Raw genomic sequence first — 27,290 nt, 5'->3', positions numbered from 1 at the left:
CTCACTTTTATATAATCTTTCAGCTTCATAAATAATTATGAAGCTGAAAAGTGTCCCTGACATTAAAACATGTCTCTTTTAAAGAGAAATTGCAACAAATATAACAGCACAGTTCTTTGAAGATATTTTAAGCAGCCAAAAAGGACTGCCCTGATTATAATGTAGGGACAACAAGGGGCATCGGGGATGTCAAACATAAGGCCCAGGACCCAGAACCAAAGACTCAGATGACGCCCACTGATAAATTGAACTTTTTCCTCTTATATTGGGATATCTGAGAGATTAAATGTGCAGTTAAACTTCTCTGCACTGAGAGAAAGACGAGTTTCACTTGTCTGCCCCCCTAAGATCAAAGTGTGCATTATGTGGCTCACGATGTAAAATGAGTTTGACACCCCTGCTCTATTTATCAGTATAAGCAAAAGCATTACAAATAGAAAACAAATAGAAACACTGGGAATCACTTTTCGGCACACAGGCGATCTTTGGTGAACGGTTAACCGAGAGAATAGTTTCAGGTAATCTCACTTGAAAACACATTTATCACAGTTTACACTCTGCTGCCCTCTGCTGGAGGTCTACCATAAGTACAATCACATTTCTGGAGTTTTAAGCGTATAAACATTTGGTGAGGGAAACAGTCACTCTTTCAGAGGAGTCCTGGAAACCTTCACTTAAAGCTTACGCAAAGCTTTGACGTAACATTTAGTGTGCGTGAGCATTTTATTACAAGCAGATAACAGCCTGTCCCAGCAGGAGTCCTCTTTGCTCTTTCCCTGTTGCTCCTGACGTTGGTCCCAGCTGCTCCCTCCCCCTTCCCGGCTCCTCCTCTGTGTGGCTTCTTGGTCCACAGACCGATTGTCCCAAACTTTAAATCCTTCCTGAAGCTTCTCCCTTATCTGCGGCGCGAGAGCGAAAGCAGAAGCCGATGGCAGAAGTATGAGATATGGTACTGATGACCGAGCAGGCGGACAGACCTCTGACCCCGTTATTCTCAGCAGAACAACTTCCCTGCAAGGACTCCCGAGGGAACCGCTCGACGTGAGTGTGGGAAAGATGCAGCCAGGGCCCGAGGCTGCCTTTCAGTTTAAGTTGGGGGAAAGCGATTGATGGGGGTGGGGGTTTAAGCGTTGGGCTTATTTGCATCTGCATCCTGCTTCAGAGTGTGGATTTGAATTAAAGGCCTCTGCTGGCTCTGTAAAAGCACGAATTTAGCGAGTACGTGGCACGAAATACAGCCAAGATAGGGTTAATTTGCATTCCAGATGGCAAAAGTTATGTTGTAGCGCCGAAGGCCAATTTTACGCCTGCCCCGTCTCTTTAACTCAAAGAGATGTTTCTGTGCGTTTGAATGGGAATCTCCAGAATCTCGGTGCCCCAACATGTTTTGTTCCTGTGATATAAACCATTACAGCAACACCGGGTAATACGAGCACGGGGAGAGACAAGTGGAAACCTGAGGCAGCTGCTTTTTGAGAACGTTTAAAGATTACGTGAGAGGTGTTCCTCTCTGTTCTCCCAGGAGAACAGAGAGCAGCGACTTAACTGTGTCATGTCTGCAGGTCTGAGGTGGACAATGGAGGCGAAGGGAGGCAGCGGAAGCACGGAAGGTCACCTGGGGACCTCCAGCTCTGTCTGGAGACAGCGTCTGACCAGTCCAAGAGCAGGAGGAAACCACTCGGCGTCAGGTGGACAATGTGTATATTTTTATTGTTTATAAGCACTATATAAACCTTTAATGACAAGTAATAAATTAATAACAAGTTCATTTTAATGTCAAACATAAAAGGACTAAATTAAAGTGACAAGAAAGGATTTTTTTGGACTTGTTTTTTAGTTCAAAATGTGCTAGTTTTCCATTTTAACTGCAGCTCTGCAGCTGCGCCCATCCTCCTACATACCTGCACGACCAGAGAGCTGTTTACTGACTATGTTGCTGCTGTTCAAGCAGCTTTTACTTAACCACGTATGACACGCTGCGGAGCCAAATTAGAGGGGTTTACTTTTTTTGCCTGATAACAGTGTTTAGTGATAGTTTGAGTTATAAATCTGTGACAGTACTTTTCCTTCTGCAGTTACTGTTACTCGTCCTCCTCAGGTGTTGCCATGATAGTTAACTGTAAACACTGACCTTTCATTTGCCAGACTGAAACCTGTGGAGCAGCTTTCGCCAGTGCTAAGTCCATGTGACTTAGAAACAAAGTTTGAAAGGAAGAAATGGCAGCCTACCCAGGTAAAAGAACAACAACAACAAAAACAACCCACATACTGATCCATTGACAAATACCACCAAACCCCAAACTGTTTTTATGTATATACATTTGCCATTTTCTTAATTTAAAACTTTGCCTTTCAGTTGTCAAAAACAAACACCCAGTTCCATAAGTTATTTAAGGAGGTCAGCAAAGATGAGCAGCTCAAGCAAAGTAAGTTTCACCTTTTGCTTTCAGGCAAAAAACAAAGGAATGTGACAGTATTAATGTGAAAATGTAACCAACAGGTTACACTTGTGCCCTCCAGAGAGATATTTTGTATCAGGGCAAGTTGTTTGTCTCTGATAACTGGATCTGCTTCCACTCCAAAGTCTTTGGCAAAGATACCAAGGTACGTCACTGTTAACTCTAGTGAGGAATTTATCTGAAATCTTTGCGATTAGCTTGTTTGTTAAAGAACATGAGGTCTTGTCCTTCACAGATTTCAATCCCGGCGATGTCCGTGACACTTATCAAAAAAACGAAAACAGCGCTGTTAGTGCCAAACGCCCTCGTGATCGAAACTCCGAGTGAACAGGTAAGAAAGCATTTGATGCAGTCAGCTTTTCCCCGACTTTCCTCTCAACCCGCTACCTGGCAGATGGGGGGCTGTAGTTGAGTCTTGTTCTGTTAGAAGTCAATAGGGCGATCGTGGCTCAAGAGTCGGCAGTTCGTCTTGTAATCGGAAGGTTGCCGGTTCGAGCCCCGGCTCCGACAGCCTCGGTTGTTGTGTCCTTGGGCAAGACACTTTGCCCGTTGCCTACTGGTGGTGGTCAGAGGGCCCGGTGGCGCCAGTGTCCGGCAGCCTCGCCTCTGTCAGTGCGCCCCAGGGTGGCTGTGGCTACAATGTAGCTTGCCATCACCAGTGTGTGGATGATTGAAAAATGTAAAGCGCTTTGGGGTCCTTAGGGACTAAGTAAAGCGCTCTACAAATACAGGCCATTTACCATTTACTTCCTGTTAAAAGGGGAATTTTTTATCTCCACAGTCACCAAATGCTGCTTCTGCAGTATATGCTAAAAGTAAAATGGAATTAAAATGAAAGTGATGCTAAATCTCTCTTTTCCAGCATGTGTTTGTGTCATTCCTCTCTCGAAACGCCACCTACAAGCTCCTGAAGTCAATCTGCCTTCATTTAGAGGTAAATGGCATCTTCTATACGGGTTATGCAACTTGTTCTAGCGGTATTCATTAGCTAGCTACATTTAGTCTTCTGCAGGAAATCTACGTCCTAATTTACAACACAACCATTGTAAGTTAGAATATATTACTTTACAAAAACACTGAGCATTTTCTCTTCACCCTGCACCACAACCTTCCACACCATTCGAGTCATTGCAGGCTACGTAAACCTGAGGTGTTGTTACATTTGTCGAGATGTGCTCGTCAGGTCATGTGGAACGTTCCAGTTAGAGTTCCTGCTGAACCATAATTCAGGCATTACTGCTGAAACACGTCATGTTCTTTGCACTTTAATAAATCAAATTAACTACATTTTTTAGAGAGTGTCTGTACTTTCTTTCTCTTCTGTGTTTCTTTAAGACTGGGCAGTTACCGGAAGTTACTTTGTATCTTGGACGCAGTATATTAAACATTAGTGTGTTCCAGCTTCCTCTCTTGTTACACTGTAAACTCTGTGTATATTAAATTGTGTCTAAATCCAATACTGGGCTCTAGCAAAGGCCCAGTACTGAAAAGTATCAAAATTCAAAAGTTAGCAACTAGTTAGCAAGTAGCTAACAGAGACAGTTTAGCATTTAGCTGCTAAAGAGCCAGGTACTCAATGCAGGAGTTGCAAGCAAATGGAAGGGGGTGATTTTTAATTTAGTCAGCTAAACAGAGAGAAATATGTTCACTAAATGCCTGTAAACACACAACTCTAGCTTAGCTTTTTTTCCTCACGTGTGTTTAAATAGGCAACTGTTTGCTAATGCAGATGAAAACTTTGCTAAAGCAAATAGTGAAAAGGCAGCGTCTAACCAAAACGGAGGGAGTGACTTCATTTTTCTGCACGTTGTGTGCATAGAAACAGACAACCAAATGAATTCTGCTGCTGGATTCTGTCTGAATAGGCAACTGTTTGCAGACAGTTTCATAAGTCAATACCAGCTAAGTCTGTTGTCATTACAGGTGGATAAGTCCTGTGGCAGCCCCGTGACTTCCTCTTGTGAAAACAGCTTCAGAATCAAGTGCCCATCGTCACTTCCTCTGGTCAGTAAGGGGTCTGTTCTTTTTCTGAGATGTTTATTTGTTATTTTCTGTTGCGATAGAAAGAGCTATACACATAGCTTGTTTTCATGTGATACAACGCCTACATTGTATGTGGTGACCCATGTTTCATGTGGGCTGCAGGACTTTTCTAGAGACTTCTCTGACCTCGATGGAGTTGTGCAGCAGAGACGGCAGGAAATGATGGAGAGCAGCAGCTCCGGGTCTCAGACTCCAGATTATGACAAGTTAGCTGGTGTGTCACCCATCTTCTTTCCTCCTGTGTAATTATATAGCTACTGTGTACTCGCTCTAATCTACTGTACACAGTTTGTAGAGTCATTGTTTGTCTCTGTAAGGGGTGTCAGGTGTCACTGTGGCTTAGACAGCCTTTAGTATTTAGCTGGAGTCAAGCCAAGTGAGCCTCTGGGACTTTGTTTTTATTATAGTGAAGACACTTTTCACAGAAAGAAATCTCATTAAATAATTAACGTAATCTCCATTTTATTCTCAATGACAGCCATCAGCACTGACACAATTAGTTTTTTTTTTTTTTCTATTTTACAGAGTAAAAGGACTTGTCACATTTGCGAGCTTGTTAGCCTCTTAACATTTATTCAAAGTCGCCAGCCACTGGAGTCACAGCGTTTTTCTCTGTTGCTTTGAGCAGACTTCAGCGGCCTCCCAGGCACATTTATGAACACAGCGAAGAGCGGAGAAGTTTCAGTCCACGCAGATATTCACCTCCAGACTCCCAGCCAAAAGCACGGACCCGCCCTCAAGAGCGGTACTTTGATAATGGCTTTGTTGTTAATGCTTCTGTAGTCTTCGATTTCACTGTTTAGCAGGAGCTATTGAATGTTGATAAACGGAAAAGTTTCAGTTGGATATCAGGATAATCCACGCTTTTGCCACTGACCTTTATTAAAAAACCTATTTTGACAAAATTAGAAGAATTATATTTGTACATTATATCTGCAAACTACAAAAGAAGGCCTGAGAACAGCTCAATATCCCAGCCTGCCGCTATCACACCCCAGCTTACCAGTCAGCATGTCATATCTTCTTTGTTTGATAACCAATAGTTTAAAGACCAAGTTTAAAGACAGCTGACATACTCATACTGTTGTATATGCTACAGTTAGAGGCACACGTGTCTTGTGGAAACAGATGCAGAACACAGAAATTAGAAATTTGACATTCTATCATAAAGTATTTGTAACATTTCTTTATTTCTTTCTAAATAGTTCCTTGCCTTGTTGATGAACATTACCAGACATACTCATTTTTTTCCTTTGTTGCTTTCACATGTAGACCCAAGCAAGCCAACGCGGGGAGCTTCTCCAAAAGACAAGTCCTCACAGCCAATGTCATTACAAGCCATCCTCCTCATCTATCTGTTTCTGTGAGCAGCCTCTCATTATGTGGAATTTGAGAAGCCCGAGCAGTCTGACAGACACTTGTTAGGATGTCAAAATCATTTACATCATTTGGCTTAGTGACTGTTCTTTTTGGCTATGATTTGAATCCTCGTGTTTCACTGTGTTTCTGTGTATTTAACAGAGTCGGCGTTCTTGTCTTGTCCTCCTGTTACATGGCGTTCAAGATTGTGGCTCTCGAGCAACGTTTGAACTCTTTGGTTTCAACAGGAGAACATATGTACAGTGAGTAAGTAAGGATTTAAACTTCTTTAGAAACTTTAAGGATTGTGAAATACACATATTCACCACATTTCCAAATGCATGGTTTTTCTTAGGTAGCGCAACTTTCTCATTATTTGGTTAATAATTTGGTGTAAATCTTAATGCAGCAACACTGCGAGCCAAAGGTCACAGGATGAAGTGAATGCTGAGATCTACGGGGAACTGTCGACCAACCTGTTCAAGCTGGAGAAGGTTTGTCAGATTTTGTGAGCTAAACAGCAGTTATAGGTGCTAATAAAAATTGTATTGTTAGATATAATATTTGAACTTAAAATATTGCAAACTAGATCTGGCTGATTTGTCATTATAATAGAGTCAGCAAAGCAATAATTAGAGCCTGAACAACATAGGATTTTTAAGACTGATACTGATATTTATGTGATTAAGAAATCTGGAGTATTGGCTGATATTTTCTCAGATATCCGAAACAAAATAGATATTCATAGCATTTCTTATTTAAAGTAACTTACGAGTTATTTCTAAGATTATATGACAATACAGTTTAAAAATATTCTTCCGTTATTGTGCTATCAAGTCGCTCATTTACCTTCTGGCCGATTCTGCTCGGATCAGCTGTTTATTGTTGTGTTGCAGAGTGCCCCCTGGTGGACAAACTGTGCAAACAGCTTTAAGGTAGCTGCAGGTTTTTTTTTTCCTGTTGCTTCTTTACTCTTTAAATTTGTATTTACTGGCCATTACAAATGCTGATACTGATATATCAGCAAATAGCTGCGGGGCCAATATATTGGTCGGGTTATAACTTCTGGCCAAACTAGTGCATTTTAAAGTAGCCAATCACACCGGAAAGCTGTAAGCAGCTGTGCCTGGATGTGCCCTCAGAGGTGCTGTCCTCCTCATATGACATCATCTTAATATTGATGTCCCTCTGCAGCTAGTGCACTTTGCCTCATTCCAAGCAGCTGTAAATGCAATCAACACAGACAGTCAGTACTGCGCAATGCACTGTTGACAGGAGACTTTTAGCAGTGTGATAGAAAAATGTAACATAAACCAGTAATGCTAAAACAAATCCAGGGAATCCAGTCTAATAAATTGTACCTTCTTTGCTTTACTGTCACTCTGACTGACACTGACTGTGCTGTTCTCTCCTGATTGCAAAGTCAGGATTCCCTTTAATACTGAAACAGGTGAAAATACTAAAAACATGTATAAGGGTGACAGACCAGGGATAGCAAACTCATTTTACATTGTGGGCCACATACAGCCCACTTTAATCTTAAGCGAGCCAAACCAGTGAAACTCTTCTTTTTGTTACTGTACAGAAGTTTAACTACACTTTTAACCCTAATGAGAAAGAAGTCATTTTTCTAAACGACATAGAAATGCTAATGTAGTAAATGAAAGAAAGCACGACTGGGAATTGATAAGAATTTAACTGATTCCACTTTCAATATCAGTTATTGATTCTCATTGACCCTGCCTGACAGTCACCACCATCGCCATCAGTAAGGACACAAATATGATCTTTCTCTTAGATATGAACACAAAGCAAAGATCAAAACCAGCATGAAGAAGCTTTAAAGCGATCACAAACAGGAGGCTGCAGACTGACTGCTCATCAGTCTGTCATCAGACAGTACCTGTTGAAGTTCAGAGTCTGGCTGCTAGGCTGGGGTCAGGATTCATTCAGCTAACATCACTCTGGGTTCTTGGCTAGCTTAGCATTAGCATGCTATCTGTGCAGGTGCCTGCAAAGAGCTGAAGTTGTGTTAACAGCATAATGCAATTGTTTCTGTCCTGGATGCAGTATGCACTTTACTATGGCGCTGTCATAATAAAGTGCAAAAAACTCCAAAAACGACTATACTATATTTATTTACTACTTAAATATTTATTTGTGCACATGGATTTAATTATTGGGGCCAAAGCGCTCACCGTGTGACAATCCTTGTACGTGTGTGTGCACCTCTTGACCTTTGTAACCTGGCGCAGCTGGATTGAAGATGCGAGTGTAGGATCATCTTTTTTGCCCCCATTTTAATGACATCACACCCAGAAATGTGACTCCTTGTAAAACCACAACATTTTGGTTTTTTTGTTTATAGTATTTTTTTTATTTACATTACATTCATTCTGATAGAAACAGAAAGGTACAAAAAACAGAAAAACAGAGATTCAGTAAGACTAAGATGAAGGTGACTTTTATTAAGATGCACATTTTAGAAAAAAGAAATTTCAGAAGTCTTGGCTTCAGAAATATTTTACTGGGAATGAAATGATGATTGATGGTGTCACATTTTAAATCTAACCACAGTTGTACAAAGCCAGCTGTTGCCTTCAAGGACCCAGTCTTTATGCTAAGCTAAGCTAATCAACATGTTTAACATAATTGTGAATTATAAAGTATCCCTCACTTGCGTTTGTTTTTTCCACACCACAGATTCAGAAAAACCTCCAGAAACTCCTGGAGGAGACTTAAAAGAAGACTGTGGTCTGTTGTAGTGTCCACAGAGAAGAGCGAGTGCTGTGTAGAAGAGATCGTGCTTGAGCTGTGCAGATCAGCCGTGATCAGATTTGGTCATAACTTTCTTGCCAAAGCATGGACAGCTCATACACAAAGCATTCTTTAGACTGTGTGAAGTGAAATTGTGCAATAATGACTTCTTTCCCTTTTGCACTCAGGACTATTTGATCACTTTTTTTTAACAGAAAGCTGTGCTGAAGCAGTGTGCTAGTTTGCTAGTGGTAGTGTTAGCGAAGTGACTATGTTTTATTTATTTAGCTTTCATGTTACATTTCACAGTAGTAAGATTGTTAATAAGTTGTCAGGTCCAAAGGTTCTATTTCATGTCAAGGTCAATGTTTTTGTCAGCATTAAAATGTCAGTAAGTTATATTTTTATCATGCTTATGACTCACTCATCAAAAGATTGTACAACACTCAGCTTGTTCTTATGGTGTGATGTCAACAGATATGTATAAATATACACTTTGCTTTGTGAAATCACACAACAGTAAGAGCAAATCAGAGTTTAAAATATATTTTTTATTGTAAGTGTGGAATTTTTAATTTTCATACGAACCAACTGCTGTTTCATTCAGATGCAATTGTATAGTTTCTCAAACCTAGCAGCGTGTACTGCATTTACCCTGTTCCCATTCTGTTTTCACTTTGTTTGTGTGTATGAAAAACAAAAAAAAATTGTGTTTAACTTTAGTTGTGACCCTTCAGATCACAGCTTGTGCCTTTGTGATTGTATCACAGCTCTAAAATAAACGGTTTTTCATGAAGTGTTTCTTGAAACTGGCGTTAACAGCTTTTTTACTTAGGAGCACCAGGTTACATAAGGCTGATCACTCAGCCAGGTGACGCGCCTGCAGACCACAGACAAATGAATGCAAACAGCACCGATGTAACCCAAGAACATGATGACTGGCCTGCTCACAGCAGTGAAAGAAGAACTCTCTTTACTACAGTGTACAATAACACTTTACCACAAATAAAAGACTAATGTGTGCGCTTTTTAAAATTCTGCAGTGGGAGTTTGTTTTTGTTGTAATTTTTCCCCTACAGTGTTTTTATTGGGTGACAGGTAAAGGTAGACCAGTTTGGCATGGAGTAATACATGGAGAAAGTGATTTGGAACTGGCTTCTTGACATAAGCCACACCTTACCTGAAAAAGACGTCATCTGGATGGCAACGTGTTACTCCAAAATTCCCATCTTAAACAAGCTCGGCCTCAGAAAACATATTGATCTTGTTTTTTTAATCTTTGCATTGAATGTTATCTTGCATTTGTGAACTGCTGTTCAGTCACACTTCAGTACAGTTCAGTAATGGTGCTCAGCATTGTCCTTGTGTAGTTTTCTCTGATTTCAATTCAGAACATTATGCACCATAATCGTTGATAATACCACATTATTTGTAATTTTATGTTGAGAAATAAGTGATGGACATTTAAAACTGAAACATAGTTCAAACTGTTCCGATGATGAGGATGCTGCTGTGACTTATAAAGTGTCCCCTTATTTTTATTTGTTCTCTAAATAGTGTCACCAACATTAGCTACCCCAAATCACTAGAGATTATCAGTTCATTTTAACATTCCAGGTGACAGCAAGTCAAAATTATGTTACCTGTCCAGCAGCAGCCTGCATTAAGCTTTAATATTGCTATAAACTGAAATGGATCAGTGTACGCCTTTTATTCACTGTTATGTTTAAGTTTTGGGTGACGGCACAAAGACTGAGAGAGGTGGATAGAGAGGGAGAGAGTAGGATGAACACAGCAAAGAGAGAGCAAAAAGAAACAGGTAAGAGTGGACATGTGGTCAAATTCACCAAAAATTATATATATAGGCCTATTGTATGCCTCTTTAAAATGTGTGACATTTAAGGGATCTTTATTGTGTGATTGAAATTAAAATGGTCCTTAAGGTAAGTTTACTCAGTTACAACAATAAAGTACAAATTCAGTTCCATTCAGTTTTATTTATATAGCACCGAATCCCAACAACAGTGACCTCATGACATGGTATATTATAAGGTAAAGACCCTACAACATTAGAGATAAAACCCCAAGAATCAGATGACCCTCTGTGAGCACTTGGCAACAGTGGGAAGGGAAAACTCCCATTTCAAAGGAAGAAACCTCGGGCTCAGAGGTGGCTACCATCTGTCGTGACTGGTTGGGTGTGAGGGCTCTCTGGATGAGAGCCAGAGTTATATTAATAACTAATGATTAAATGCAAAGTGGTGTATAAATACATGGAGGGTGTAGTTGCAGTTAAGTAAAATGTGAAAAAGTCATCATGTAAATGAACAAAACATTACTTTAAAAAGAGTATTTACAGTGCAGTATTCAGTTACAAAATGGGTGACTTTCAGTATTTGTACTTCATTCCCTACTTTGCATTGTACTTTGTAGAAAGAAAAAAAAACCTTGAGCAGCTCAACATGCTAATCACACTAATACATGTACTTAGTCATTCAACTACTGTACTGTACTGTACTACATATTGGGCCCAATATGAGGCCATGAAAAGCGCAGTGAATGGTTTTTAAAGTACATTTAATGATATATCAGTACAGATGCTCAGAAATTTACAAATGATAGAAATACATATGTTGAAACAGACTGAAAAAAATTGGTTGTCAGGAAAAAAAACTGTCTTATAAAATTCGCGATTTTTTTGCTTCCGGATTTCCAATGGCGTGTCCAGCGGGGTGGCCTGGGGGGGCACAGGCCACCCCCCCCCCCCCCCCCCCCCAACCAGACTGGCCACCCCAGGTGCCACCCCAAAGGTAAAACAATAAAATTCAATCAAATATCAAATGTACGATTATGTTTTCACGGTGAAGCTCAGATATCCGAGTGTAAGTGAATGCAGCATCGGCTTCTGCGCTATGCGCATCACGTTAGCAAAGGTAGGAGAGCCAAGCACGAAGGACAACACTGCAGGAAACAATTTTTCGGTGAAAGAAAATGAGGACAGAATAAATGTCCCGGTAAGTAATATTAAGTTTGTTGAGTTTAGTAAACTTCGGTGAAATTAGAATACCAAGGAAAAAAATAACACTTAAAGAATTTTTGCAACCATCGAATATTTCAGATAGTATGCTACAGGGCAGCTAACATAAGAGTTATGAGTTATAAGATGCAGGTCGATGTGTAAAAATAACTCAGTGGTTTGGTGGTGGCTATGGCGGGGCTTCCACAGAGGCCAGCAGGTGGATGAGGGAAGGGGAAGCAGGAGGAGAGCCCCGAGGCGGCCACCAGTCCGAGTGTCAGGTGAACTGAACTTCAGGTAAGAAGTTATGACCTGCAGTCTATCTGGGTCAGATATAAACCAAGTTTAGGTGGAGTTTATTTTCGTTGTGCTGACTTTTTACAGTCAGTTACAATACCTCATACTGCGTGAGCTAGCATGACGAGTTTATACAGATGTTCAGTTGCTATGATGTTACTGATAGTGAACTTTATTTTATTCATAAGGTTAGTTAGTAGAGTTGCCAACAGCTCCTTAAAAATGGAATGGTCCCTCATTCAGAGAAAATATTACGGGTTTGGTATTGAGCTGAGAAGAGACGCAGTTTGTCCCGGACTTCAGCTAGGATGGAAAAAGACACAAAACTGGAGTTATTCTGTCTTTACGCTGCACAGCTGCCTCTTCTCCTCTCATTCTCTCTCCTCTCTCTCCTGTTGCTACTTCAATCATGAAACTGATCAATGATCAGCTGATCGTCTCTCTTGTTTGTTTATCACCCACTTTGCGCCAGAAAGAGGAAACCAGCAGATGTCGCGCTAAACAGCAGCAGCACGTTTAAGCTTGATCAGCTGTTGTTAGAATTTATTTAGTTAGAATGTTTGCTGGAGCCACAGCTGTAAAGCTGTAAAGCTGCTGGTCATGATGTCGGTTTGGATATGTGGTGAGAGGGAAACATGAAGATGAAACCAGGAGATGTCCTTACTGAATCATCAGAGCTGAACAGGTGATGGAGAAACAGGTTTACCTTTTAGGTGACATGAATGAGTTGAAGTTATGAACTGTTTCTGAGAGATAAATAACACCAGGATCCTTTTTTTATGTAGCTGACAGCTGGTAACTGTGCAGGGGCGGGTCTAGCAAAGTGTTGCCAGGGGGCCAGGTAGGGCATTAACAGGGAGAGGAGGGCATAAAGAAATACTTTTCTTTTTTATTCTCATTTAAAATATCTAGCTTTTATTAAATAATTATCTGAATCTTGCGAAGAAAGTTTTTATCTGACGTAAAATGTATAGAAATCATACATATACCAAAAAGACTGTACATCACTGTCACAACAGCATTTGTTTTCATTCAAAGGCTTTATGGCTTTAATACCTGGTGGGCCAATCTGTAGTGAAAATGCCCAATTTTTTGTCCCAGTCCAGCCCTGCAGGTTAATACTGGCAGTGTCACCATGCCAGCTGACTGCATTTCATCATCAGCCAGTGTTGTTCTCAATATTACCAAAGTAAGGCAGCATATAAAGTATTTACTTGCTTTCAGGTTTTATTCAAATGTTAGTCTTTTCAGTTGTTTCTCCACTTTTTTCCTGTTTCAAAATCAAACACCAGTTTGTGAGAAGATTATCTTCTTTTTTTTTTTTTAACAGGCATTGGTTTTGCATTGGAATTGGCTAATTTGCCAATTGTATGTTAAAAATGTTCGTATTTTAATATTCAAAAATGTTTTTGCCCAAAACATATGTGCACTACATGTCAGTAAAAATACTATGCAAATATTGATGTCCTTGAATGCTGAATAAACACTGACTGATTGTATCTCTTGTACTTAATCAACACAGTATCTAAACACTTTGCACCGTAGTGGTTAAAATCTCATTCTAATAAGGTTACGGTTATTAGGTTTACAGGGTTATTGAATTATGGTGAACGGTTGGTAGAATTGTTTTTAACATTATCTGCCAATTACATCTGCCACCCTTCTCCAAATCTGTGCCCCTACCTGGCCCCCCCAACAAAAATTTTCTAGACACGCCACTGTACAAATGCACAAAAAGACCCCAAAAAAGAAATCTTTCTACCTTCTGCAAAGTTCATCGCCCCAGAAAAGACAAGTCAAAACAAGTAAAAAAAAATAAAAATGCAACAGCCTCCCGATTATGACCGATATATCATTTACGTCACTGATACATCCGTAACTGAAATTAACTCAGAACAATTTGTTTATTTTTTTAAATGGTCATTCAGAATCAGAAGATTATTTACGGTGATGTTTTTGGTGGGAGTGAAACAACAATCTACTGATAAAACCAATAAAAATAAGATATGATAATAAGAAATAACCACTGTTGGAAGCCTTATTTACTCTTATCGCCTTAATCATGTGCAGTAATTAAAGTTGAAATGAGAAACTTTGCATTTGAAAGATGCTCTTCTACTGGGCACTCAAAATGCTTTCTTACAACAAGCATCATTCATCCACACCTTCATACATAATGTGCGCACATTTTAAATATAAATTAATATTACTGTAGCAGTATTTTTTTTTTTTAAAAAAAGATAAAATGGCCACATTTAAGAAGGCAGGACCTGCAGTTATTGTCCTTTTCCAGACATTTATCTGGCACTTACTTTGGGGTTTTCTGCAGCTCGTCCTTGGGGCCCTCCAGACACAGAGACAGCAGGTCGTAACCCAGGATCTTCTGGGCTATGGTGAACATTTCTTTAATGTTGGGGTATTTCAAAAGTCCTCTGCCCATGCCCACAAACTGGCTGCCCTGACTGGGGAAGAGGAGCACGGAGCAGCCGCTGCTTTTGGGTCTCCGCTGAGGCGCCGCTGCTGGCTCGCTGTTCGGGGGAAAAGCGGGGGCTTCAGCCGGAGGAGGGTAATCTCCAGCCGTGGAACCGGGCTTGTTGGTGGACAGCGTCCTGCTCAGAGAGACCAGCGACCTGACCTTCCCTCTGGAAGATGCCGCCATCCTGACTGCCACTGATGCCAACATGAGCTGTTCCTCATCCAACGACGTGTCTGCAGATGAAATAAGACGCACAGCCCTCCCGGACAAACTGTAATCACCAAAAGAGTCAACTTTGCTTGAACTCAATTCTGATATCTGCTCGGCATGACACCTCACAGGGAGACGAAAACAACCGCCAGAGGAGAAAAGAACAAAATCTTCAGCGAAGGAAGATGATATCTCCAATAAAACTATTTTTGAAGCCATTATGGGACTTGACAAAAAATTTGAAGCACAACTGGAGGATATCAAGGAACAAAACAGACAAAGTGCAGCTATGGTTGCCAGCTTGGCTAAGGCTGTAGAGTTTAACGCTGCAGAGATAGCTGATTGCAAACTGAAAGTTGTTAAACTGGCAAATGCGAATGAACTGCTGCTTAAAGAAAACGAAGACTTGAAAAGAAGAGTGAGAGAACAAGAGCGCTACCGAATGAGGTGGTGCCTAAAACTGAAAGGGGTGAAGGAAGACAAAGACGAAAACATTAGAGTGAAGGTTTTGCAAACGCTTCAGAAGATTGCCCCTGACTTGAACTTAGAAGAGGCTGTTGATATTGTCCACCGCTTAGGGAAACAAGTTGATGGCAGAAACAGAAACATCATTATTCTATTCACACAGAGGCGAATTAAAGAAGAATTGTGGAGGCGCACCAAAGATTCTTCAACCTGCAAGCAAGAAGGCATCAGCTTCACAGAGATGTTGCTGCAGGAGGACATACAAGATCGACAGCGCCTATGGCCTCTGGTGGAGGAAGAAAGACGTGCAAAACTACAAATATCTGTAGTTTCCACTCCGTATATTTTCAAAACAAACTCGTTACTTTGGGTTTAACGCATTTGGGGGAAGTTAATATTTCACGTCACTGCAGGCCTTCAAACAATGAGATTTGAGCCTAAACAGTGAAAGGCAGTCGCGTTTTAATCAGTAGAGGATGTCGCATAAAAAGAGATGAAAGAACAAACCATGTACTGTAGTTTTGATTTATTTATTTTTAGCACAACACCAGAACAACCCCACGTGCCCATAATTTGCGGTACTTCAGAAAAAAAGGAGTGAACATAAAAGGGAGTAAAATGTTGTGTCAGGTAATTTCAAATGCAGCATTTCTATCACCTCAACAAACACTAACTGTGTCACAGTGTGTTGCTATCTAAAGCTCTACTTGCTGTATTTCACAGGAAGAGAAAGAATGAGAGCTAACTTCACTCAGAGATATAGAAAGAAAGAGAAAGAAACCAGGCTGTATTTAAAAGTAAGGACTGCTTAGTGATATTTGATAAAATGTAGTTGTATTTTCACAGGGACATAAAGTGCTTGTCTTACTCCCTTCTTCTAGCTCGAAATTACTTGCCAAGTGGTAAGGACCGTTCATGGTCACACGGTGAGAACATTGGTGTTGACTATGAAGAGATAGGGTCAGACAGGGGAGGGGCCAGTCAGATTTATCAACTCAACCTCCTTAAAGCATGGAGAGAGGCTGAAACCAATCTCTGGTGAGCCCGGTTAAGGAAAGAGATGAGTTGGTGCCTGAGATGCCAAATTCCAACATCCTCATTCCCGCCATTGAGATAACACTCTCACACAGGCCCAGAGAGCAGATGTTGCTGCATTGCAGATGTGTTATACCCCCTGCCCAGCCGAATGACTCTCAAAAAGAAAATTTTGCAGAAAATCAATGTGATCGCTTGGATCACTGGAATTATCATCTCGATATCTCTTGTCCTTCTTTCATTTCAGACGTCTTGAAAACAAGTTTTAACAAAGTCCTGGAGAAGTGCCCAATGCTGGAGGACCTCCTGCTTTACCCCTGGCTCAGATAAACTCCTCTCTGACACAAACACACACGCATACTGAATTCACATCTTGCCATACAAATGTGATACAGTAACCAAATTTCTTTCTTTCAGAAAAAAAGAAAATTGGGAGATTCAAAAATTTCCTCACAGTAATGTTTGCATCAGTCTATCAGACGAATCCCCTCCAAGTCCAATATTTACATCAGTTACAGTGATAATGCTTGGTGTCTACTTTCAGCCACCAAAGTAGAATGCCAGGAATGAATCTCATTGAAATTGTAGTTGCATTTGCTATTTCATTTAATTGTCATGGATGATACACAGATAACCCAACAGCAAACAGAGGAAAACAATGGGCTTAAATACACAGAGGGATAAATGAGGGAATAAGACACTAGATGAGAGCACAGCTGCGAGAAATCACAAACAACAAGACCATGGGGAAGGAAAACTGAAAACACTAACATAGTCTAAGGAGCTTAGAAAGAAAACGTCTGGACTTCTTTAAGTTGCTTGAAGACATTCAAGCAAAGTTTAAGTTCTTTTCATCCGAGAAGGTTAAACATCTTCAAGCAACTTCAAGTCCAGACGCTTTCTTTCCAAACTCCTTAGACTACGATGACCTAGATGACTGAGAACCTTCACAGACATGAAAACACTAACACAGCACACATGACTATCAAAGTAAAACAGCAAACAAGAGACTTTTACAAAGACACAGAGTTGACACAGAGACATGACTGACTGGGGAGAAATTGGGGAACATGGAAACAAGAGTGACTAGACATGACACGTGGGACACAGGGGCAAGGCAAAGTAACAGAAACCTAAAGCCTAAGAATATAACACAAGAAGAAAACAATAAAGAGAACCAAAAACATACATAAGAATAATCAATGAATATAAATGAACAAACACAAAACACTGGGTCACAGACTCACTACCATGACAGTTAAATGTACATAATAAATACTTTAAATCAGATGACAATGTAGCTGACACTGTGTTTATTATAATGTGTGTGGTCAACCACAAATCTTCATACTGTCATCCATAGATGAGGTCTTTATACAAATGATGAAAGATAATGAAAGAAACTGTTTAATTGATATGAAATGATTGAATTATATGAAATATTATGGCTTTGTCTGCCAGTGTTTTTCTGTAAACTACTTTGAACTACTGGCAGTCAGTGAAGTCACTGAAAGGCAAGATTCTATGTTGTGTTGCCGTAGTTTCCAGAGTTTACTTATAAAGCTCACTTACAGAATTCAGTTAGAAAAGTCAAGCATTTGAAGGGTGCACATTTGAAGGAATATTAACTCAATCTTAGCTCATTACGGTTTACATTTTCGATTTTAAAGGGTCTCCGAAATTACAATGAAAAAGGAAACAAGAAAAATTGCCACTCCAGCCGATAAGAAAGATTCAGGAGATCAAGGTAAGTAAAATAATAAAATCAAATCCTGGTAAAATCCAAATCCTAGAAATGTTGACACTGTGTGAATCATTTTTGGAGCAATTGAATCATATGTTTAATTGAAAATAGCTTTAATACAAGATGTCTAATCAAAGAAAGGTTACCGGTCTTTTGGTAAAATAATGTAATAAGTTTATTCTTGGACTCAACAGTAAAAACAGACCAACAAGTGCCATCAAGATCTAAGACTTAGTAAACCTAGTATCAACTCGCACTGATCAGTTTTTTTTTTTCATCCCAAGATTAAACTTGTGATCATTTAAGCAAAAGCAATTTCAAATTCTTTGCCATCAAACTGCTTCCAGTCTTGATGTCGGGGACTCTTTTTCACCACTGTGTTGTTGTCGTCGTTTATAGATCGTAAGAGCAGGACTGCTAAAAGAAAGGCCAGTCCTGAAAAGAAGACCCCAATGAAAAGGAGGAGGGTCGCTGAGCAGGCTGGTCCTTCCACCAGCTCAGATGTGGTCAAAGGAGTGAAGCGCAAGGTTGTGCAAGATGAAGAGGACACAACAAAGAAAGCAAAGAGGGCTAAACTTCTTGACCATATGAGCGGTGACAAGGAGCAAGCATCCTCCTCGTTGGACTCTGGTAAAGGTAGGCTAATTAGTTGAATAAGGGGGTAGATTAAGTGTGGTTGCTAGGTTTAAGATATTGGTGTTTAGTGTTTGTGTCTATCATCCAGTGAGCTGATGTGCTTTTGGTGTTTTCCACATCTCCAGACTTGAACAACAAACAGGTGTGCGCAAAAAATGGCAAAAGAAAGGCCACGGGAGACGACAGAGAGTCACCCAAGAAAAAAAAAAGGAATGTGGACCAGGACAAAAAATCAGTGGCAGACCAAAAACGTAAGTAGCAAGCAGCTTGGGTTTTATATTCAGGGGAAGGGCAAAAGGAACATTTAGGCTACAGAGGAGAGTAATTTGTGTCACAGCTGTAATAAAACAAGATTTGCTGTTTTGTCTGTTCAGGTGAATTCCAAGCCAGATATGTGGAGGAGCACCAGCTCGGAGAAGGAGGCTGCGGAGCAGTGTTTTCTGGCTACCGGATAGAAGATCGTTTTCCAGTAAGTGTTCAGATGATGGTAGTAAGACAGGCAGTAACGCAGATAATGGATAATATCGTAAACTGAGACGTCTGCTGTGTTTCCACCTTTCATTATGTCATACTGAGGAAATGCTCACCAATGCTCTGTGTCTTCTAGGTTGCCATCAAACACATTCCCAAAAATAAAGTCTACTGCAAAGTGGCGGTAAGCGTCCAACACTTGAATTAGTTTTACATTACTGGATTGAATGCGGCGTTCCTCATCATCCACTTTGTTGTAATATTTCAGGATGAAAGCGGGAAGATGCTCTCGGTGGAAGTGGCCATTATGGTTAAACTTGCAGGTGAAGCAGAAGGGTCAGTGGGAATATCAGCACCTGTGTCCTTGCTGGAGTGGTTCGACCTTGGCAAAGAGCTGATCCTGGTGCTGGAGAGACCTGTCCCCGCTGTGGACCTGCAAAAATACAAAGCAGAAAATGGAAGAACTTTACCAGAGGACAAGGCCAAGGTAGGTTGACTGGGAGAGCCTTAGACTGTACAGCGTTCAATCAAGGCAGAAAAGCATTAACTCATTATTGTGTTTTTCATCTTTTCCAGGTCATTCTGAAGCAACTAGTTGATGCTGTAAAGGAACTTGAGGATAAACACATCTTTCATCGGGACATCAAGGGAGAAAACATTCTGATTGAGACCGGCTCCGATGTGCCTCGAGTTCGCATCATTGACTTTGGACTGAGCTGCTTTGTTAAACAGCGATCTCTGTATCGCGTCTTCTATGGTAACATATTCTGCTCCTGCTTTTCACAGATGTAACAATTTGTGTCTTTTGTTTTAGAAGAAATTGTAATTGTGTCTGTTTGTTAGGCACTCCTCTTCACACCCCTCCCGAGTGGTACAGGAGGAGCTGCTACAGGTGTGGACCCACCACGGTGTGGCAAATGGGAGTGGTGTTGTATGAAGCGCTTCATGCACGGCACTTTAGTACCGAGAGGTTCCTCGCAAAGAAACTGAGCATCAAAAAGCGTCTGTCCACAGGTAAGAAAACTTCACACTTCCAGATTCACTGATGTCTTGGATCACTAGAACTATCATCTTCATCTTTTGGATCTTTTCTTTCTTTCAAGAATGCCAGAATTTCTTGGAGGCATGTTTAACTATAGCCCCGGAGAAGCGCCCAACACTGGAGGAGCTCCAGCTTCACCCCTGGCTAAGATAACACACACAAACACACAATTCACACCTTATCATATAAGTGTGATACATTGTGGTAACCTCCTTTCTTTTTTCTGTTGGACAGGAATGGGTCAATCTTAAAAAATAAATAAATAAAAAATTAGCTTTTTCGGACTTCCTGTAACCCCCCCAGCCATCCCAGGAAAGGGGATCTCTCTTTGAATGGGCTTTCCCGAGGTTTCTTCCCATCGATCTGGCCCCCTGGGGAGTTTTTCCTCGTCTTCATAGAGAGCTTGGGCTGGGTCAGGAGCTCCATCAAAACTGTCTTTATTTGATGACATTAAAGTCATCAAATAAAGATGTGTTTTACTTAAAGTAAAATTGGATCAAAATAAAACTTGTTTAATTCATCTTTGCTGAGGATTCTCCTTCATTACTATTTTGTTTTGTTTTGTTTTTTTTACCCATGGTGCATTTTGACAAATAAGAAAACTGAATCAGGTTAAAGTGTGCACAAAGACAGTCACACTGCAAATGATCTGAAGACTTGCATCTGTTGCTCTAACCCCCAACTAGTTTAGACAGATTTCCAGGTTCTACCAGAGGTTTTTTCCTTCAAGAAGGGAGTTTTTCCTTCCCACTGTTGCTGAGTGTTTGCTCATAGTGGGTTGTAAAAGCATAAAAGTTAATAAGAGGCATTCATAGCAGAGTTATCACAGAGGGAACTATATAGCTTAAATGTACAATTTCTACAGGACGAATTATAACTTCATTATGTATAAAAGCTTCTGTGGATAATTACTCCTATTTGTAACTTTACACAAGAGAAAGTTTGGTGTCACACTATTTATAACAGGTTGGGTTTTGTCCTCTGAGTTGAGCCTTTGGTTGCAGTTTATTGAAGAATTTCCTCTAAAGTAGCTGTTGATAAAGATTTAAAGTCCTGTTTATATACAGAAATATGCTTTAGTTCATGTTTTTTACATGTCTGCCTCAGTGGATCAGTAGAAGATCTGGCACAGGAAACTAGATGATGAAAAAAGGGTACGAATACACATATATATCTATATCTATATAGATACAGATATATAAACACACACACACACAGGTTGCAACGTAGTATTTTCATTTTTTCTTACCATTTCTTTAACGCCTTGGTGCAAAAGAATACCTGCATCTGTGTGTTGGAAAAAAGAACTACAAATTTGGAAAGGAATTTATTCATGTTCTTACTCATAGATGGAGTACATGGTTTAAAAAACACTGAGGAAACAGATATGAGGCGGCTGTATTAACATAAAAACATTAATACAGTTAAAAATGAATAAAAAGTTGCACGCTTAAACTTATTTCTCTACAGTTTGTACAATTAATCCATGTAACAATAGGTTCTCTCTTAATATAGTAGTTATTAAAAGATCTTTACATAAAAATACATTTTTAAGTACTCTCCAGTGGAAGTCTGTTGTGGCTTATGTTTCTAAATGACACAACCATAAAGCAGCCCACAGAATATACAAATATGTCTTTGATAAGTGAATGTTGGCTCCCACAATGGCCTGTTAAGTTATTGCAAAAATAATTTACTGCATAATATGTCAGATTAGAACATGTTATAAGCACAAAACTGAAGGGGAAACAATAAAAACAAAAATTAAAAAACAAATACTAAATTAAGTTAAAGGATATTTCTTACAATACTATATAATTGTATAATGTTGCGTTTGATTGCAAAAGAAAACCCACCAAGAAAAAAAGAAAGAAAGAAAAAGAGAGAATAGTTTAATATATTCAAAACACATTCTTTTCTTTTATTTAAGCTGTAGCGAGATTCAGATGGACAAAAGAGAAAGAAAATTATTACAGATTTGTTTTATTAATCATGAATAAACTTTATTATACACAACTCTAAATTTCAGTTGGTCTTAGTCAGATGTGTTTTTAATTAAATCCTGCAACACTGTGCTCGCTGCCATCACTTTATATCTTAGTGTGCAATTCAAATATATACTTATTACAATATTTTTCCCCCTTAACTCTCAACTCGCGTTTTTAAAATGTCTGTGATCATATTTGTCCGTTGACTTCTGTCTGGGCCTCGAACGATTCATCAGACAGGTTGGCAGCCTCCAACTGATGCTCCAGACTTTCATCATCGCCTCTATTCTGATCAACTCTTATCTTAAACTTAGTGATGAACTCATTACTGGCCAGCGCGTCCTCCTTTTTAGGGCATGTGGGCTTTGATAACAGCCGGCTTTCCAGTCGCTCTCCAAAGAAAATTCACAAAACATTTCTTATTTGGTAAGCTTGTTAACAAATTTTAGTTCAGTTTTGCTGAAAGTTATAGCATGCATCAAGTAAGAAGCAATTGGTTTTTAAAAAGCATATACATTCCCCAAAACATTTTTATTATGTGCATTTTGGAGAATAAAAGATTGTACACAATTTCCCTTTTTAAAGTAAAAAGATTATTAAGTCTAATTCTTACTTATTCAGTAGATTAAAGTGTTGAAACATCATTATTCATAAAATATGCACATTACAAAATTAAAGTTATTCAAAAACTACTCAAGTACTTACTCCAATACTCACATTATTCAAGTAAATTTAATTTTTGCCAATGTAATGTCACATAAAATCTTAATCTGAATAAGGGATTTGAACCCCACTGTCACGGCCAGGGGATCAGCAGGCCGCTGACTAGTAGTGTTCTCTCTCTCTCTCTCGCCAGGGCGGAACTCATGGTGGGTTCACGCCCTCGGCCCACGCCCCTCTGAGGAGGAAACACCTGGGCCTCATCAGTGCAGCCAGCATTTAAGCCAGGGAGTGGCTTCTACTCATCACTGGATCGTTGTGTGTAACTCGCGTCAGTGCAGCCCAGCTCTGAGCAAGTTCTCTTTTGCTTCCCTGTGCAAAACCTCTAACGTGTGTTTCCTTCTGTACATAGATCCCCTGGACCCGACTCTGCATCCCCCGAGCGGTGTTTGGAGAGAGAGTCAGAAGAGGAGCAAGTGTCTTTTCCCTACCTGGATTTCCCCAGAGCCTTTTCCCTGTCACCGCTTTGTATATAGCACTATCCCCTGCACTGTTTGTATATACACCTGGTGGAACTGTAATAAATACAGACTGTGCCTCTGAGTCCTGCGTGTGAGTCCTCAAGCGAACCGTGACACCCACACAGATGAGAGCTTAGCAGTGAAGCTCTCTCTTAAAATTTGAGTTATAAAGTCAGAAGTTATCACTGACAGAGATCCATGTTCTTTTAACATAAGAAAGAATATTTGCTGAAATTGACATTAATCCAAGCCCTTAAAACGCCATTTTGGATTAAGCATTTCCTTTTAGAAAAGTCTTCAATGAGCAGGAAGCTCCAGTACTGAAAAAAGAAGCCAACATCAACTGCTAAACGTGCTAAAAGTAAGTAAGTCCCTGTAGACTCCTATGATCAAAACACATACAGTATAAAAGTTATAGGTTACAGATCTGAAAAGTAAAACAAATGTCAAAGTGCAAAAAGACTTATGGTCCCATAGAAGTCTATTCCATTTGCCTGGAATTAGGTGAACACCTTTGTGACAAATTTAATGGCTCAGTCATTTGTTTCATGTCATATTTAATAAAAGACTGACATGGTGGCATGTGGAATTGTCCATTTTGCACATATTTGGTCATTCTAAGCGTCAGAAGGGGAAAGATCATTCTCGGAATGCCTACTGGCGAAGGATGTGTGACTGACAAGTCCAGTGTGTGAAGTTTAACTACAGTCTAAGGAGCTTGGAAAGAAAAGCATCTGGACTTCTTTAAGTTTCTTGAAGATGTTTCACTTCTCATCTGAGAAGCTTCTTCAGTTCAGAATTTCTTCAGAGAACTGAAGAAGCTTCTTGAATGAGAGGTGAAATGCTCTTCAAGAAACTTAAAGAAGTCCAGATGCTTTTCTTTCCAAGCTCCTTAGACTACGATGACCTGAACGACTGAGAACCTTAACAGACAGTTCTTCCCTTCATTCATCATGCCTGATTTCAAAACACCAAGATGGCAGTCGTGAAAACACTCATCTTGAGTCTTCATGGGACTATGGTGAGATCAGTTATGCCTCTTATGATGCTGTCCCAGACTTCAAAGCAGTATAAAACATGTTTGCAGCCTGTAACAACTGTGCATGCGGTTATTTTTCGTTTTAAGATTTCCGTGTTTAAATCATAATAAGATTTATTTTTAATTTTAATTAACTTGAGGTGAGTCAGATTCTTTCATTCAAGTCACTGAATGAATCTCTTGACATGTTTGGGGGTAGGTGCCTTTTGTAGCATTTTAATGCAATTATCTGACAGATTATATGGTCTACACCATAGGTGTCAAACTCTGGCCAAATTTGGCCCGCAACCTAATTACATTTGGCCCGCGAAGCCATACCAAATTACTATTAGAGCTGGCCTACTGGTATTATACAGCTAATATATATATTGTTTAGTATCAAGCTTTGCTTGTTCCATATTCAGTTTTTCAGCAAAATGTGTTTGAGTCCATAAGAAAAGATTCATTCTTATATCTGGAGGAATAAATATATTTCAATAAATATTAAAGTTAGCCCGCGACTTTGATCCAGTTTTGAATTTTGGCCCACTGTGTATTTGAGTTTGACACCCCTGGTCTACACTGTTATTAACTATACTAACACTCTGTTCCAGAAGTCTGTGCTGCAAAGAGGCAAAGTGAATACCGCACCTGCAGGAGTAATGGGGGTCATCAGTCGGTTCAGCTGGATGTTCCAGTGCCGTACCTGTTGACTGGCATTCCTCAGCCTCTCCTGAACCTCCTGGAAACAAAAATCATGCAGGCATCTTCATCAGTGTTGTTTTAGAAGAGCACTAAATAAGATGCTGCTCACAAAGCCAGTCAAAACAAACTTGTTCACCTCCAGACGCTGGTGACTTCTTTGGCGAGATGCCTGCAGATCCTGGAGCTCCTGAGAGGCAGAGTTGAGGGCTGAGGGGGTGTCCTCATCGGGACTGCCATCTGACAGCTCCTGTATGGGGCTGAGGTTTTGCATTGTACGTTGCTGCTCCTGGAGGAGCTGGAAATGTTTCCTCTTTTCATCTTCAGCCTGCAGCAACCTGAAGGAGGGGGAAAAGGGAAGAAGCAACTGAAAATGTTAATACTTCTCATGGATATCTCAGATCTCCATCACAAATAAAATAATAAAGGGCCATAATAAGAGTTAGAAATCCATTGTTACCGCTCAAGCTCCAGTCTGGCCCTCTCCTCCTCCAGCCGAGCCTGGATCTCCATATTAAGGGCAACTTCCAGCTGCTGCTGTGTCAGCTCCAGCTCCCTGATCCTCTTCTTCTGTTGTTCAGCCTCCTTTTCCTTCACCTGCATCTCAGCCTGCATGCTGTCTTTTATCTATGCACACACACACACACAGCTACATAAACAGATGCACCAACAGAGCGGTATAAACTGACCTATTCCTGAATTACCTTTTCCTGGACTGTCATAACCATTTTTCCAAATCATTAAAGACTAGGTGTGAATTTTATAATGACAGTCAACATTTTGCTGGAGTTCTCAAAGATCAAAGTCAAGGAGAAAAGACTCTGTACATAATTGGTGTCAAGTGGAAAACTTTTTTTTTTACCATCACAGCCTCTTTCAGCTGTCTTTCCAGTTCCAGCTGCACCTCCCTCTGCTTCCTCCTCTCTCTCTCCTCTGCCTCCCTTCGGCGAGTTTCCAGTTCCCGTGCATGCTGTGAAACAGATGAAAGAGACATTGTTTGCTTTGTGTTTTCACCTCTATCCAGCAGGTGACACTAGGCCATCAGCTTCGAGTTTCAACGTATTGTGCTTTCAGTGGTGCTCTTCTTGATAACTTGGTTGAAGTAAGTGGGTATTTGAGTTCATGTTGCTTTCCTTACAGCTGTAAGTAATCTGCTCATTCCGCTTTTGATCTTTGGCACCAACAAGTGATTTTTTCCCAGAGAAGTGCTGCTCACAGGAGATTTCCTCCATTTCAGACCATTTTCTATAAACCGGTTAGATGGTTGTACAGTTTCTGAAATACTCAGACAAGCCTGTCCGACACAAACAACAATGCATGTTCAAAGTCATTTAAATCCCCTTTGACCTTCAGCAGGTCATCTTATTAATGTATACATGCCTAAATGCACTGAGCTGCTGCTATGTGATAGGCTGATTAGGTATTTGACCTAATGAGCAGCTCAACAGGTGTATCTAACAAAAATTTGGCCAGTGAGTGTACAGTGGGGCAAAAAAGTATTTAGTTAGCCACCGATTGTGCAAGTTCCCCCACTTAACATAAGAGTTATGAGTTATAAGATGCAGGTCGATGTGTAAAAATAACTCAGTTGTTTGGTGGTGGCTATGGCGGGGCTTCCACAGAGGCCAGCAGGTGGATGAGGGAAGGGGAAGCAGGAGGAGAGCCCCGAGGCGGCCACCAGTCCGAGTGTCAGGTGAACTGAACTTCAGGTAAGAAGTTATGACCTGCAGTCTATCTGGGTCAGATATAAACCAAGTTTAGGTGGAGTTTATTTTCGTTGTGCTGACTTTTTACAGTCAGTTACAATACCTCATACTGTGTGAGCTAGCATGACAAGTTTATACAGATGTTCGGTTGCTATGATGTTACTGATAGTGAACTTTATTTTATTCATAAGGTTAGTTAGTAGAGTTGCCAACAGCTCCTTAAAAAATGGAATGGTCCCTCATTCATAGAAAATATTACGGGTTTGGTATTGAGCTGAGAAGAGACGCAGTTTGTCCCGGACTTCAGCTAGGATGGAAAAAGACACAAAACTGGAGTTATTCTGTCTTTACGCTGCACAGCTGCCTCTTCTCCTCTCATTATCTCTCCTCTCTCTCCTGTTGCTACTTCAATCATGAAACTGATCAATGATCAGCTGATCGTCTCTCTTGTTTGTTTATCACCCACTTTGCGCCAGAAAGAGGAAACCAGCAGATGTCGCGCTAAACAGCAGCAGCACGTTTAAGCTTGATCAGCTGTTGTTAGAATTTATTTAGTTAGAATGTTTGCTGGAGCCACAGCTGTAAAGCTGTAAAGCTGCTGGTCATGATGTCGGTTTGGATATGTGGTGAGAGGGAAACATGAAGATGAAACCAGGAGATGTCCTTACTGAATCATCAGAGCTGA

The 27,290-nt window shown here is 40.3% G+C and overlaps 3 protein-coding genes and 1 long non-coding RNA gene across 5 annotated transcripts; 3 read left to right on the top strand and 1 right to left on the bottom strand.

Annotated features, from left to right (window-relative positions):
* Window positions 1-820: 820 nt before the first annotated feature.
* Window positions 821-9,414, top strand: LOC147326264 (GRAM domain-containing protein 2B-like). Of its 2 annotated transcripts, XM_086301389.1 has the most exons (15): window positions 821-1,041; window positions 1,563-1,688; window positions 2,146-2,233; window positions 2,357-2,426; window positions 2,501-2,604; window positions 2,695-2,790; window positions 3,322-3,393; window positions 4,383-4,463; window positions 4,605-4,716; window positions 5,131-5,247; window positions 5,775-5,865; window positions 6,024-6,128; window positions 6,271-6,355; window positions 6,758-6,796; window positions 8,565-9,414. In XM_086301389.1, the coding sequence occupies exons 1-15, from the start codon at window positions 947-949 to the stop codon at window positions 8,601-8,603; spliced, it is 1,320 nt and encodes a 439-aa protein (XP_086157515.1). In that variant the 5' UTR covers window positions 821-946; the 3' UTR covers window positions 8,604-9,414. The 2 variants fall into 2 exon arrangements, with proteins under 2 accessions (XP_086157515.1, XP_086157517.1); XM_086301391.1 differs by lacking the exon at window positions 6,758-6,796 and having other exon boundaries at window positions 823-1,041.
* Window positions 9,415-11,471: 2,057 nt separating this feature from the next.
* Window positions 11,472-16,907, top strand: LOC147326263 (uncharacterized). The gene is made up of 4 exons (XR_015130435.1): window positions 11,472-11,632; window positions 11,845-11,931; window positions 15,806-15,879; window positions 16,365-16,907. It is a non-coding gene; the product is annotated as an uncharacterized LOC147326263 (long non-coding RNA).
* Window positions 16,908-16,985: 78 nt separating this feature from the next.
* LOC147326262 (serine/threonine-protein kinase pim-1-like) lies at window positions 16,986-21,793 on the top strand. Its single transcript, XM_086301392.1, has 9 exons — window positions 16,986-17,864; window positions 18,261-18,497; window positions 18,623-18,748; window positions 18,872-18,966; window positions 19,105-19,152; window positions 19,237-19,455; window positions 19,545-19,725; window positions 19,812-19,982; window positions 20,072-21,793. The coding sequence occupies exons 1-9, from the start codon at window positions 17,804-17,806 to the stop codon at window positions 20,161-20,163; spliced, it is 1,230 nt and encodes a 409-aa protein (XP_086157518.1). The 5' UTR covers window positions 16,986-17,803; the 3' UTR covers window positions 20,164-21,793.
* On the bottom strand, window positions 21,422-25,893 carry LOC147326261 (uncharacterized). The gene is made up of 5 exons (XM_086301393.1): window positions 25,762-25,893; window positions 25,360-25,526; window positions 25,039-25,237; window positions 24,849-24,939; window positions 21,422-22,390 (listed from the first exon to the last, which is right to left on the bottom strand). The coding sequence occupies exons 1-5, from the start codon at window positions 25,891-25,893 to the stop codon at window positions 22,188-22,190; spliced, it is 792 nt and encodes a 263-aa protein (XP_086157519.1). The 3' UTR covers window positions 21,422-22,187.
* Window positions 25,894-27,290: the final 1,397 nt, after the last annotated feature.

The sequence above is a fragment of the Aulonocara sp. 'chitande type north' Nkhata Bay genome, linkage group LG7, assembly GCF_057382095.1.
Source record: "Aulonocara sp. 'chitande type north' Nkhata Bay isolate Kocher_YH1m ecotype deep benthic linkage group LG7, A_spYH_male_GT1.1, whole genome shotgun sequence".
In the NCBI taxonomy this organism is placed as follows: Eukaryota; Metazoa; Chordata; class Actinopteri; order Cichliformes; family Cichlidae; genus Aulonocara; species Aulonocara sp. 'chitande type north' Nkhata Bay.
Note: the sequence above shows the minus strand (reverse complement) of the source record. Positions and strands in the feature narration are given on the sequence as shown.

Coding starts and splice junctions, on each gene's coding strand:
- LOC147326264 (XM_086301389.1), top strand. CDS start 947: ATGGTACTGATGACCGAGCAGGCGGACAGACCTCTGACCCCGTTATTC. Junction 1,689..2,145: donor AGGAAACCACTCGGCGTCAG/GTGGACAATGTG, acceptor TTCATTTGCCAG/ACTGAAACCTGTGGAGCAGC. Junction 4,717..5,130: donor AGATTATGACAAGTTAGCTG/GTGTGTCACCCA, acceptor TGCTTTGAGCAG/ACTTCAGCGGCCTCCCAGGC.
- LOC147326262 (XM_086301392.1), top strand. CDS start 17,804: ATGAAAAAGGAAACAAGAAAAATTGCCACTCCAGCCGATAAGAAAGAT. Junction 18,967..19,104: donor GGATAGAAGATCGTTTTCCA/GTAAGTGTTCAG, acceptor TGTGTCTTCTAG/GTTGCCATCAAACACATTCC. Junction 19,456..19,544: donor TACCAGAGGACAAGGCCAAG/GTAGGTTGACTG, acceptor CATCTTTTCCAG/GTCATTCTGAAGCAACTAGT.
- LOC147326261 (XM_086301393.1), bottom strand. CDS start 25,893: ATGTCTCTTTCATCTGTTTCACAGCATGCACGGGAACTGGAAACTCGC. Junction 24,940..25,038: donor GAAGTCACCAGCGTCTGGAG/GTGAACAAGTTT, acceptor TTTTGTTTCCAG/GAGGTTCAGGAGAGGCTGAG. Junction 22,391..24,848: donor GACCCCCATTACTCCTGCAG/GTGCGGTATTCA, acceptor TTTTCTTTGGAG/AGCGACTGGAAAGCCGGCTG.